General features: G+C 47.9%; 1 protein-coding gene across 1 annotated transcript in view; it reads right to left on the reverse strand.

The window, feature by feature from the left end:
- The window catches only part of LOC122931252 (sodium/iodide cotransporter-like), a 114,852-nt gene that overhangs the window by 17,447 nt on the left and 82,567 nt on the right, over positions 1 to 14,838 (reverse strand). The window contains exons 14-15 of the mRNA XM_044285305.1: positions 13,699 to 13,802; positions 12,046 to 12,146 (exon numbers count right to left, since the gene is read on the reverse strand). Of these exons, the coding sequence (XP_044141240.1) occupies positions 12,046 to 12,146; positions 13,699 to 13,802 (205 nt within the window). The remainder of the gene's footprint in view (positions 1 to 12,045; positions 12,147 to 13,698; positions 13,803 to 14,838) is intronic.

Raw genomic sequence — 14,838 nt, forward strand, 5'->3', positions numbered from 1 at the left:
ATGCGCGAGTACAAGCGCACGTTGGTAGACGCGCTACTGAGAGCATTCCCAAATGTCACAGGGGAACAAGTGGAAGCCCAAGGCCAAGGCAGAGGAGGAGCAAGAGGTCGCCAAGGCAGCTGTGTCACGGCCAGCTCCTCTGAGGGCAGGGTTAGCATGGCAGAGATGTGGAAAACTTTTGTCAACACGCCACAGCTAACTGCACCACCACCTGATACGCAACGTGTTAGCAGGAGGCAACATTTCACTAACATGGTGGAACAGTACGTGTGCACACCCCTCCACGTACTGACTGATGGTTCGGCCCCATTCAACTTCTGGGTCTCTAAATTGTCCACGTGGCCAGAGCTAGCCTTTTATGCCTTGGAGGTGCTGGCCTGCCCGGCAGCCAGCGTTTTGTCTGAACGTGTATTCAGCACGGCAGGGGGCGTCATTACAGACAAACGCAGCCGCCTGTCTACAGCCAATGTGGACAAGCTGACGTTCATAAAAATGAACCAGGCATGGATCCCACAGGACCTGTCCGTCCCTTGTCCAGATTAGACATTAACTACCTCCCCATAACCATATATTATTGGACTCCAGGGCACTTCCTCATTCAATCCTATTTTTATTTTCATTTTACCATTATATTGCGATGCTACCCAAAGTTGAATGAACCTCTCCTCTGCCTGTGTGCTAGGCCTAAATATATGCCAATGGACTGTTGCAGTGGTGGCTGACATGAAGCCTGATTCTCTGCTATGACATGCAGACTAATTCTCTGCTGACATGAAGCCAGATTGTCTGTTACGGGACCTCTCTCCTCTGCCTGGGTGCTGGGCCTAAATTTATGACAATGGACTGTTGCAGTGGTGGCTGACGTGAAGCCTGATTCTCTGCTATGACATGCAGACTGATTCTCTGCTGACATGAAGCCAGATCGTCTGTTACGGGACCTCTCTCCTCTGCCTGTGTGTGTGCTGGGCCTAAATATATGCCAATGGACTGTTGCAGTGGTGGCTGACGTGAAGCCTCATTCTCTGCTATGACATGCAGACTGATTCTCTGCTGACATGAAGCCAGATTCTCTGTTACGGGACCTCTCTCCTCTGCCTGGGTGCTGGGCCTAAATATATGCCAATGGACTGTTGCAGTGGTGGCTGACGTGAAGCCTCATTCTCTGCTATGACATGCAGACTGATTCTCTGCTGACATGAAGACAGATTCTCTGTTACGGGACCTCTCTCCTCTGCCTGTGTGCTAGGCCTAAATATATGCCAATGGACTGTTGCAGTGGTGGGTGACGTGAAGCCTCATTCTCTGCTATGACATGCAGACTGATTCTCTGCTGTCATGAAGCCAGATTGTCTGTTACGGGACCTCTCTGCTCTGCCTGTGTGCTAGGCCTAAATATATGCCAATGGACTGTTGCAGTGGTGGGTGACGTGAAGCCTCATTCTCTGCTATGACATGCAGACTAATTCTCTGCTGACATGAAGACAGATTCTCTGTTACGGGACCTCTCTCCTCTGCCTGTGTGTGTGCTGGGCCTAAATATATGCCAATGGACTGTTGCAGTGGTGGCTGACGTGAAGCCTCATTCTCTGCTATGACATGCAGACTGATTCTCTGCTGACATGAAGCCAGATTCTCTGTTACGGGACCTCTCTCCTCTGCCTGTGTGCTAGGCCTAAATATATGCCAATGGACTGTTGCAGTGGTGGCTGACGTGAAGCCTCATTCTCTGCTATGACATGCAGACTAATTCTCTGCTGACATGAAGACAGATTCTCTGTTACGGGACCTCTCTCCTCTGCCTGGGTGCCGGGGCCTAAATATCTGAGAATGGACTGTTCCAGTGGTGGGTGACGGGAAGCCAGATTCTCTGCTATGGAACCTCTCTCCAATTGATTTTGGTTAATTTTTATTTATTTAATTTTTATTTTAATTAATTTCCCTATCCACATTTGTTTGCAGGGGATTTACCTACATGTTGCTGCCTTTTGCAGCCCTCTAGCCCTTTCCTGGGCTGTTTTACAGCCGTTTTAGTGCCGAAAAGTTCGGGTCCCCATTGACTTCAATGGGGTTCGGGTTCGGGACGAAGTTCGGATCGGGTTCGGATCCCGAACCCGAACATTTCCGGGATGTTCGGCCGAACTTCTCGAACCCGAACATCCAGGTGTTCGCTCAACTCTATTCGTGACCCTTATCCGCTTCCTCTGATCCCGGACCTGTTTAACCAGATTGTTGGGGCTAAAGTTTTTTCCAAGTTGGATCTAAGAGGGGCATACAACCTGGTCAGGGTCAGAGAAGGAGACGAATGGAAGACGCCTTCAATACCCCTGAGGGCCATTTTGAGAATTTGGTTATGCCTTTTGGTTTGATGAATGCTCCAGCCGTCTTTCAGCATTTTGTGAACAGCATTTTTTATCATTTAATGGGGAAATTTGTATTAGTGTATCTAGATGACATTTAGATTTTTTTCTCCTGATCACGGTAGTCGTGTCCCCTCACTATTATAGGGTGTTCAGGTGTTATACAGTCGAGGTACGAGGATATGCGATCATCTACCATTGAGATTTTTGCATAGGCTGAGCAGTTAGGGAGAGAGCCAGGTCTGTTGCAGGGCTCTCCCTTTTGTTCCTTAGTTTTGGATCCAGTCAGTCGGATCTTCATTTTGTGTCTTCTAGTTTTCTGTACACCTTCCGTGTCAGGTTCAGGGAGCAGGCAGAAGAGGTGTCAGGAAGCAGATCAGGGGTCAAATCCAAAGGTAAGCTAAATAACACTAATAATACACAGTCTAAGGGACCAAAATCACAGGCAACCTGTAGCCAGCAGGATGCTTGTATTTATAGTGGGGAGTGAGGGAGCCTCCCAGCTAGCAAAAGCCGCCCTGGGAAAGAGGCTGAACACAGATCCTCGCTCCCGAAGCTAAGCAGCAGGTCTGCGGCTGATGGGAGACCAAGTGCGCCTTCGGCGCCCCGTTACAGAAAATTCACGATTAGAATATTTGCTATCTACACTAGGATGATATCGGACACTGGGAAAGCTGGGTAATAACTCAGTGATAAAATCTGACACTGGGTAATAACTAGCGATCTACACTGAGTTATTACACATCTTTTCCAGTGTCAGATATTATAACTGACTTACTACATAATATTGCTATATATTTGTTTTTTAGAATATTACGAATATTCTAAAAAATTCATATATACAGTGGGATGTGAAAGTTTGGGAACCTTGTTAATCGTCATGATTTTCCTGTATAAATCATTGGTTGTTACGATAAAAAATGTCAGTTAAATATATCATATAGGAGACACACACAGTGATATTTAATAAGTGAAATTAAGTTTATTGGATTTACAGAAAGTGTGCTATAATTGTTTAAACAAAATTAGGCAGGTGCATAAATTTGGGCACTGTTGTCATTTTATTGATTCCAAAACCTTTAGAACTAATTATTTAAACTCAAATTGGCTTGGTAAGCTCAGTGACCCCTGACCTACATACACAGGTGAATCCAATTATGAGAAAGAGTATTTAAGGGGGTCAATTGTAAGTTTCCCTCCTCTTTTACTTTTCTCTGAAGAGTAGCAACATGGGGGTCTCAAAACAACTCTCAAATGACCTGAAGACAAAGATTGTTCACCATCATGGTTTAGGGGAAGGATTCAGAAAGCTGTCTCAGAGATTTCAGCTGTCTGTTTCCACAGTTAGGAACATATTGAGGAAATGGAAGACCACAGGCTCAGTTCAAGTTAAGGCTCGAAGTGGCAGACCAAGAAAAATCTCGGATAGACAGAAGCGACGAATGGTGAGAACAGTCAGAGTCAACCCACAGACCAGCACCAAAGACCTACAACATCATCTTGCTGCAGATGGAGTCACTGTGCATCGTTCAACCATTCGTCGCACTTTACACAAGGAGATGCTGTATGCGAGAGTGATGCAGAGGAAGCCTTTTCTCCGCCCACAGCACAAAAAGTGCCGCTTGAGGTGGGCTAAAGCACATTTGGACAAGCCAGCTGTCATGGAACCATGAACCAGACGTACAACAAGAGATGAGTGGAAATAAGAAGGCTTTATTGAAAATAAAGCTGTAAGGCAAAAGTCCAAACGGATGGCTAAACCGAAGCAGGGTCTTGCGAAACCAGGGATCAGGAACCAGAAGGGTAGTCAGACGAAGCCAGGATCAGGAACCAGCAGGGTAGTCAGACGAAGCCAGGATCAGGAATCAGCAGGGTAGTCAGACAAAGCCAGGATCAGGAACCAGAAGCAGCAGCAGTCTTAGAAGCATGTGAGCACAGGAGGACCAAGCAAGGAACTGAAGCCACAGACCTCCTATATATATGAGCTAGGCATCCAGCTCCTCCCATTGGGAAGGAGGAGCCGCAGGGTGGGAGGCTACAAGAAACCCAGAAACCAAGATGGCCGCCAGCACATGTCAAACGAAGGAGAACAGCAAGGAGGTAAGACCATGACAGTACCTCCCCCTCAAGGGCCCCTCCTCCGCGGAGTAAGGAACGGTTTCTGAGGGAAGCGTGCGTGGAAGGCTCGGAGCAAGGCAGGAGCATGGACATCTGCGGAGGGAACCCAGGAACGCTCCTCTGGACCATAACCACGCCAATGGACCAAAAACTGCACCCGGCCACGGACCAGGCGTGAGTCCAGGATATTGCTCACCTCATACTCCTCACGATTGCCCACTTGGACCGGACGAGGCCGAGGAATCAAGGAAGTGAAACGATTACACACTAGTGGCTTCAACAGGGAGACATGAAACACGTTGGAGATCCGCATGCCAGGAGGAAGCGCAAGGGCATAGGCTACCGGCTTTACCCTGCGAAGCACTCGGAAGGGACCAACAAACCGAGGCGCCAGCTTGGGAGTGGGCACTCGAAGGTTGAGGTTGCGGGTGGACAACCATACGCGGTCTCCGACCTGGTAGGAAGGAGCGGGCGCTCTTCTGCGATCAGCCTGGAGTCTCTGGCGCTGTGCAGAGACCTCAAGGGACCTCTGGATCTGTACCCAAGAAGCACGTAGGACGGAAAGGTGATCCTCCACAGCCGGAATATCCTGGGGAGAGAATACCTCCGGTAACACGGCAGGTTGGAACCCATAATTGGCCATGAAGGGAGACGTCCCAGAGGAAGAGTTCACCGCCGTGTTCCTGGCAAACTCAGCCCAAGGCAGGAGGTCAACCCAATTGTCTTGGTGATCGGAGACATAGCAACGAAGGAATTGCTCCAAGGCCTGATTGGATCGTTCTGCGGCCCCATTGGACTGAGGGTGGTAGGCCGAGGAGAAAGAGAGATGAATCCCCAACTGGGAGCAAAAGGCGCGCCAGAACCTGGACACAAACTGACTCCCCCGATCCGACACAATCTCCTTGGGCAAACCGTGCAACCGGAAGACCTCCCTGGCAAAAATCGAGGCCAACTCTTGTGCAGAGGGTAACTTCTTGAGAGGAACACAGTGGCACATTTTGGAAAACCGATCCACTATCATGAGAATGACCGTATGGCCTCGGGATGCAGGGAGGTCCACAATGAAATCCATCCCCAGGTGTGACCATGGACGCTCCCCGGTGGCTATGGGTTGCAAAAGGCCCAACGGAAGGTGCCGAGGGGACTTACTCTGGGCACAAACGGAGCATGCCGCTACATATGCGGCGATGTCGGAACGTAGAGAAGGCCACCAGAACAGACGTGAAACAGCCCAGAACAGCTGATTCTTTCCAGGATGCCCCGCGGCCTTGGAGTTATGGTAGGTTCGCAACAACCGAGTGCGCAACTCCTCAGGCACAAAACACCTGCCGTTGGGTCTCCCAGAGGGAGCACCAGATTGAGCCGCCAAAATCTGCTCACCCAGGGGAGAGGTCAGGCTGGTGCGAATGGCGGCCAGGATCTGATTCGGAGGTATGACCGAAGTCGGAATCGACTCCTCCCCGGACAGCTCGGAGTACTGCCGTGATAAGGCATCCGCTCTGATGTTCTTGGAACCGGGTAGGTAGGAGACCACGTAATTAAAACGTGACAAGAACAGAGCCCATCTGGCCTGACGTGGTGTCAATCTCTTGGCCTCAGAGAGGTAGGTCAGATTCTTGTGGTCCGTCAGGATGAGAACCGGAACCACCGAGCCCTCGAGCAAGTGCCTCCATTCTTTAAGGGCCTGCACGATGGCCAATAACTCCCTGTCACCAATCTGGTAGTTGCACTCCGCGGAAGACAGTTTCCGGGAGTAAAACCCACAAGGAAGCAGAGGACCCTCTGGTGTTCTACGCTGAGACAGGAGGGCGCCTACTCCCGTCTCAGACGCGTCCACCTCGAGGACAAACGGCAACCCAGGGTTGGGATGCGACAGAATCGGAGCCGACACAAAGGCGGACTTTAGAGCCTCAAAAGCTCGGATGGCCTTGGGCGGCCAGACCTGGGGATTACTGCCCTTCCTGGTCAGATCCGTGAGAGGCTTGGCTAGCATGGAAAAGTCCCTGATGAACTTCCGATAATAATTGGCGAAGCCCAAAAAGCGCTGCAGGGCACGAAGACCACTGGGCTGGGGCCACTGTAAGACAGCCGAAACCTTCTCAGGATCCATGGAGAACCCCTCAGCGGAAATGATGTAACCTAAGAAGGTTACCTGGGATCGGTGAAATTCGCATTTCTCAAGCTTACCGAACAGCTTGTTCTCTCGTAACCGTTGCAACACTCGTCTGACATCCAGAATGTGGGCCTCCATGGATTCAGAATATACCAAGATGTCATCCAAATAGACCACCACACACTGCTGCAACAGGTCACGGAAAACATCGTTGATGAATTCCTGGAAGACTGCGGGCGCATTGCACAACCCAAAGGGCATAACCAAGGATTCATAATGACCGGTCCTGGTGTTAAACGCGGTCTTCCACTCATCGCCCGCCTTGATCCTTACCAGGTTATATGCCGCCCTCAGGTCGAGTTTGGTAAAGACCGTGGCCCCTTTGAGGTGATCGAACAGCTCGGAAATCAAGGGTATCGGGTAAGCGTTCTTGATCGTGATGCGATTGAGACCCCTGTAATCGATGCAAGGCCTCAACTCACCGCCCTTCTTTTTCACAAAGAAAAATCCAGCCCCTGCCGGGGACGAGGATTTGCGAATGTGTTCGCGTGAAAGCGCCTCCCTCACGTACTCCTCCATGGCCTCATTCTCCGCTACCGACAGAGGATAGACTTTGCCACGAGGCGGAACGGCACCAGATTGTAACTCTATGGCACAATCGTATGGGCGGTGCGGAGGTAGGGCAACCGCACGCACCTTATCGAATACATCCCGGTACTCCTCGTATTCAGGAGGCAACAGAGAGTCCGAGGAAGTACACAGCAACTTGACAGGCCCATGGATGCAACTAGCGCCACACTGCGGTGACCACGAGAGGATCTCAGCCGATTTCCAATCCAAAGTCGGATTATGCTTCTGGAGCCAGGGGTACCCCAAGACCACCGAGTAGTGTGGAGACGAAATAACCTGGAGACAGACCGACTCTCTGTGAACGGCACCAATGGCCATCCCCACTGGAAGGGTCTCATGAGTCACGTGTGGCGGCAGAAGGGGTCTGCCGTCTATCGCCTCAAGAGCCAGTGGGGAACCTCGAGGCTGCAGAGGAATGGAATTGGCGGCAGCGAACACACTATCAATGAACAAACCACCAGCACCAGAGTCCACCAACGCCTGGGTCGTCACCGAGCCCCCGACCCAGGAGAGGACAACAGTAATCAGTGGTTTGTCAACACGGGAAACCGGGGACGAGGAGACTCCACCCAAGATCTGCCCCCGACAGGATCTCAGGTGCGAGCGTTTCCCGGACGGTTCGGGCATGCCAACCGAAAATGCCCACCGAGACCACAGTACATGCATCGGCCCTCGCGTCTCCGGAGTACCCTCTCCCCCTCGGACAGGCGAGCAAACCCCAGCTGCATGGGTTCACCCCCAGACAAGTCATCCCCAGGAGGCGTGGGAGGAGAGGGAGGCACGGGTGGGACAGCAAACGTAGGCGCCAATCTGTTAGAAGGCCTCCGCAGGCTCTCCTTAAAGGAAGGTCTCTCCCTGAGTCTGGTGTCAATCAAAATCAGGAAAGAAATAAGAGACTCGAGCTCCACTGGTAGGTCCTTAGCTGCAACCTCATCCTTCAAGGCATCCGAGAGACCATGAGAGAAAGCAGCGACCAGAGCATCATTATTCCAGCCCACCTCTGCTGCCAGGGTACGAAACTCAATGGCGTATTCAGCTACGGATCGTGAACCCTGTCTGATGGACATAAGGAGCTTCGCAGCAGAGGCAGCACGAGCCGGCACATCGAATACCTTCCGAAGAGAAGCAACAAAACCAGAAAACTCGGCAACCACCGGATTGTTGTTCTCCCATAAAGGGCTGGCCCAGGCCAAGGCCTTGTCCGAGAGCAGCGAGATCAAGAAGCCCACCTTTGATCTCTCAGTAGGAAAGGCATGTGGCAGCAACTCAAAGTAAATGCCCACCTGGTTAAGGAAACCTCGGCACTGAGTTGGCTCTCCCCCAAAGCGCTGTGGAAGGGGGGCAGAACCGGTCATACCCCGAAACACCGCAGGCGCAGCAACAGGTGTCGGGGTAGACTCTGGCGCAACAACCGGAGCGGCAGTAGGAGCGGGCCCAGGAGCGACAACCGACCCATCGGCAACGGAAGCTAAATGAGCCGTGCGTTCAAGCAGGGTTTGCAACGCCACAGCGAACCGACCCAACAGGTGATCCTGCTGATCAAGTCTGGCAACCAGCGTAGGTAGCGAGGATGGCCCTGTACCGTCAGAATTCATGGCTTGGTCCTAATGTCATGGAACCATGAACCAGACGTACAACAAGAGATGAGTGGAAATAAGAAGGCTTTATTGAAAATAAAGTTGTAAGGCAAAAGTCCAAACGGATGGCTAAACCGAAGCAGGGTCTTGCGAAACCAGGGATCAGGAACCAGAAGGGTAGTCAGACGAAGCCAGGATCAGGAACCAGCAGGGTAGTCAGACGAAGCCAGGATCAGGAATCAGCAGGGTAGTCAGACGAAGCCAGGATCAGGAACCAGAAGCAGCAGCAGTCTTAGAAGCATGTGAGCACAGGAGGACCAAGCAAGGAACTGAAGCCACAGACCTCCTATATTTATGAGCTAGGCATCCAGCTCCTCCCATTGGGAAGGAGGAGCCGCAGGGTGGGAGGCTACAAGAAACCCAGAAACCAAGATGGCCGCCAGCACATGTCAAACGAAGGAGAACAGCAAGGAGGTAAGACCATGACACCAGCTTCATTTTGGAATAAGGTGCTGTGGACTGATGAAACAAAAATTGAGTTATTTGGCCATAACAAGGGGCGTTATGCATGGAGGAAAAAGAACACAGCATTCCAAGAAAAACACCTGCTACCTACAGTAAAATATGGTGGTGGTTCCATCATGCTGTGGGGCTGTGTGGCCAGTGCAGGGACTGGGAATCTTGTCAAAGTTGAGGGACGCATGGATTCCACTCAGTATCAGCAGATTGTGGAGACCAGTGTCCAGGAATCAGTGACAAAGCTGAAGCTGCGCCGGAGCTGGATCTTTCAACATGACAACGACCCTAAACACTGCTCAAAATCCACTGAGGCATTTATGCAGAGGAACAAGTACAACGTTCTGGAATGGCCATCTCAGTCCCCAGACCTGAATATGATTGAAAATCTGTGGTGTGACTGAGGCTATATGCACACGACCGTGCTTGTTTTTGCGGTCCGCAAACCGCGGATCCGCAAAAAATGGGAGCCGCCCGTGTGCCTTCCGCAATTTGTGGAACGGAACGGGCGGCCATTGATATAACTGCCTATTCTTGTCCATTTTGCGGACAAAATAGGACATGTTAAAAAAAAATTGCATGGCCGCAGAACAGAGCGTACATCACGCGGAGTGCTATCCGCATCTTTTGCGGCCCCATTGAAGTGAATGGGTCCGAGCCGCCAAAACGGCAGCTCGGATGCGGACCCAAACAACGGCCGTGTGCATGAGGCCTTAAATAGAGCTGTCCATGCTCGGAAGCCATCAAACCTGAATGAACTAAAGATGTTTTGTAAAGAGGAATGGTCCAAAATACCTTCAACCAGAATCCAGACTCTCATTAGAACCTACAGGAAGCGTTTAGAGGCTGTAATTTCTGAAAAAGGAGGATTTACTAAATATTAATTTCATTTCTTTTTTGTGGTGCCCAAATTTATGCACCTGCCTAATTTTGTTTAAACAATTATAGCACACTTTCTGTAAATCCAATAAACTTCATTTCACTTCTCGAATATCACTGTGTCTGTCTCCTATATGATATATTTAACTGACATTTTTTATTGTAACAACCAACGATTTATACAGGAAAATCATGACGATTAACAAGGTTGCCCAAACTTTTGCATCCCACTGGAGCAATATGGTGAATACTATGTAATAATTATGTAGTAAGTCAGTGATAATATCTGACACTGGAAAAGCTGGATAATAACTCAGTGTAGATCGTGAGTTATTGCCCAGCTTTCCCAGTGTCAGATATCATCCTAGTGTAGGTGGCAAATATTCCACCAAAAAATTCGCGAATTTTCTATGCAAAAGGCTACATTAATAAGCTTGTCATAAGACTCAGTCTAATATTCTTGTCAGAAGACTATGAAACAGATGCAAAATAACTTTCAGGTTTCCTGGTTCTCAGTCAGATGAGAGCTGGTTTGGAATATCTCATAGTGCACAAGGCTGCCATTGTAAGGTATGCTGACTAAGCCTGTCATCTGTCTCATGGATAGATTGATGGCTTGCACATACCTGTCTTATGGCATACAACCTTTTGTGGTTTTCTATTGTATGTTATACATAATAGGGGTCTAAGACGCATCGAGCTATTCTCTTAATGCGGTTTCCAAATCTTTTTGATGGGGTTTCCATCAATTTCTGACCTTTTTTTTATGAACCAGACACCCTCTTCTCTTCCGAGCAGAGGGTGCCTGGTTGTCTCCCATTAAGTTCCATTATACTCGGTTTCTCCACTGAGCACACGAATATAGCAATGTGTTCGGCGGGCCAAACACTCAAACACCCGAATACTTTGGTGCTCGCTCATCACTACTTGTGAGACTTCGGAGATAATGAATTTCACCTTGCGGGAGCCCATACATTTGAATGCTGTACGAAGACTGATCTCCATACAGCATTCAAATAAAGTTTTGACCAAAGTAACTTTGAGCAGATTGATTTATAGTTTTGTGGGAAAAGATTCAGTATAATTTATTCATTTAAATCTCAGCTCATTATGAGGTTTGGAGTCTAGTGGGCGGTCATATCAGTGATTGACAGCTATCTGTGTATGCACAGTCAGAGAGGGAAGGCTGTTAGTCACTGAGTAAGGTGGATCACTGAACTAAGCTCGTCAACCGCTGGACCAAGGCACGTCAAAACTCTCGGCGGGGTTGATGCCATGTCAATGGGTGAGTTATCATTAATAGTGTTACCTTCTTTATTGACTGGGCTTAGTTATCAGACTGGGTTTTTTCATTGTATATGCACTCTGCTTATTTTGAAGTGGTACTCCAGCCATCTTTGTGTATCTTGGTATGATTCCCACTAGACATTTTGTGGCTTAGGGATGGTGTCTTTTCTGTCACCTATCTTTGTATCATGTAGTTTTACTCATTGTAAACATGTGTTATGATAAAAATTTAGATTTTTATAATTTATGGGTACATTGCTGGCTCATTTCCTTATGTAGGTTGAGATCAGAATAAGCAGAAGTGTAAATGAATAAATTACAGATTATACTGAACTTTTTCCCATAAAACTCTATCAATCTGCTCAGCTCCTCCTGCTCTACAATGTGATGCCTGCAGATCGCAATGCATTTTAACGGTAATAATATGCCTGTAGATGTAAAATTCATGACCCAAGAGCAATAATACTTTTTTGCATTATAAAGTATCTTAAACTTCGCCCATGTAAGCCCTATCCTGCAGTTTCTTTGCCCTGACTACAGACTACTGAAACACATCATGTTCACATACCTTCTCCCCCTCGGGTGGCATCTCTGTTGATTTTACAGTCTGTACCGTTCCTAGGTCCCACCAAAGCAGGCCATGAGCTAATGTTTCTCTCTTGGTAGGTCCTAAATAGCAGAGAACAAATTATCATTGTTGATGTACCCTGAATGTACAGGGTGGGCCATTAATATGGATACACCTCAATAAATGGGAATGGTTGGTGATATTAACTTCCTGTTTGTAGCACATTAGTATATGTGAGGGGGAAACTTTTCAAGATGGGTGGTGACCATGGTGGCCATTTTGAAGTCGGCCATTTTGAATCCAACTTTTGTTTTTTCAATAGGAAGAGGGTCATGTGACACATCAAACTTATTGGGAATTTCACAACAAAAACAATGGTTTGCTTGGTTTTAACGTAACTTTATTCTTTCATGAGTTATTTACAAGTTTCTGACCACTTATAAAATTTGTTCAATATGCTGCCCATTGTGTTGGATTGTCAATGCAACCCTCTTCTCCCACCTTTCACACACTGATAGCAACACCGCAGGAGAAATGCTAGCACAGGCTTCCAGTATCCGTAGTTTCAGGTGCTGCACATCTCGTATCTTCACAGCATAGACAATTGCCTTCAGATACGAGATGTGCAGCACCTGAAACTACGGATACTGGAAGCCTGTGCTAGCATTTCTCCTGCGGTGTTGCTATCAGTGTGTGAAGAGTGGGAGAAGAGGGTTGCATTGACAATCCAACACAATGGGCAGCACATTGAACACATTTTATAAGTGGTCAGAAACTTGTAAATAACTCATGAAAGAATAAAGTTACGTTAAAACCAAGCACACCATTGTTTTTCTTGTGAAATTCCCAAAAAGTATGATGTGTCACATGACCCTCTTCCTATTGAAAAAACAAAAGTTGGATTCAAAATGGCTGACTTCAAAATGTCCGCCATGGTCACCACCCATCTTGAAAAGTTTCCCCCCTCACATATACTAATGTGCCACAAACAGGAAGTTAATATTACCAACCATTCCCATTTTATTAAGGTGTATCCATATAAATGGCCCAGCCTGTATAATCAAACATGTCTGAATTATGTGTTATGTTTAATGTTGAGTGACTTCAATATGAATTTATGGAAAAATTTGATTAGCTGCAAAGCCGATTTTCCTTGTGTTTTGTGGTAACTAATTGATTTTTCCCTGAAATGGTGGTAGAAATAAAAAAATTATCATACTTACCTCATCCATTTGAGCGCAGAGGCCGCTGCGGCCATCTTGCTTGAAGATACCGCACAAAATCTCATGCGCGGTGACATATGACATCACCATGCCAGTTAACGTGATGACATCATCACTCCCCTTGTGAGATTTCATGCTGGATCTTCAAGCTAGATGCCCGCAGAGGCCTCTTCACGCTCAAATGGATGAGGTAAGTATGATTTAATTTTTTGTTGTTGTTGATCAACCCCTGAAAGGCCCGATCTCAGATGCCGTGATCAACGATGAACGCGGCATCTGAGGGGTTCAGTGACGGGGGGGGCGGCGCAATTGTGCACTCTCTATTTACAAAGAAATGCGCTTTGTGAATAAGTAATTTGTGACAAAGAAAAATTCAGCAAAGCAGTCGAATCGAATTTTTGAGAACTTCGTTCATCTCTAGTTATGTTACCTGTTGTATAGCTGACAATAACTCCACTTATAATTGTAGAAAAGGTGCCCAAGGCACCATAATACAGATAGGACAGGGCGTAGAATTCATCAGCAATGGTTGTCCTGTGCAGAAAAATTAATGAAACTATTTCACAATGGCAAGGCACAAATAATAGCAATTTTGTCAGTTTTGCTTTTAACATTTTATAATATTCTAAGTAGGTAAACTGTAACATTAAGGGGTTGTCCGGGTTCAGACATACTGTATATCCCCTTCTTCACCCAGGCAGCCCTTCTGAGTTGAGCATTGGAGCATTTCATACTCCGATGCTTTCCCTTGCCCTGCGCTGAACCACGCAAGGGCTTTTTCATTATATCCGGTGACGTACTGGGTCTCTGCTAGGTGAAGGCTTTCACCTAGCAGTGTTCCTGGTGATGTCACAGGTAACAATGGGTGGACTTCAGCACTGCCCTAGCCTGTAAAACAGCTTAAGGCCACCCATTAGTGCCGTGACATCACCGGGAAGACTGCTAGTTGGAAGCCTCCGTCTAGCAATGTAAAAATGTCAACAAAAAAGCCCTTGCCATGAGTGATACAGCAAGGGCCTTTTTGTTTACATTTTTACACTGCTAGCCTTTGAAGAAGCGGATATGTCCGGGTTCAGCTCTGAACCTGTACAATTTTATTATTAAAATCTATAACAGCTGTATGATGGCTTGTCTATTGCGGGACAAGTTTTACATTCTAATGGCGCCAGTTAATATTGCATACGATGTAGTGGTGTCATGGTCTTACCTTCTTGCTGTTCTCCTTCATTTGACATGTGCTGGCGGCCATCTTGGTTTCTGGGTTTCTTGTAGCCTCCCACCCTGCGGCTTCTCCTTCCCACTGGGAGGAGCTGGATGCCTAGCTCATATATATAGGAGGTCTGTGGCTTCAGTTCCTTGCTTGGTCCTCCTGTGTTCACATGCTTCTAAGACTGCTGCTGCTTCTGGTTCCTGATCCTGGCTTCGTCTGACTACCCTGCTGGTTCCTGATCCAGGCTTCGTCTGACTACCCTTCTGGTTCCTGACCTCTGGCTTCGCAAGACCCTGCTTCGGTTTAGCCATCCGTTTGGACTTTTGCCTTACAGCTTGATTTTCAATAAAGCCTTCTTAT

The sequence above is a fragment of the Bufo gargarizans genome, chromosome 1 (genome assembly GCF_014858855.1).
Source record: "Bufo gargarizans isolate SCDJY-AF-19 chromosome 1, ASM1485885v1, whole genome shotgun sequence".
Lineage (NCBI taxonomy): Eukaryota > Metazoa > Chordata > Amphibia > Anura > Bufonidae > Bufo > Bufo gargarizans.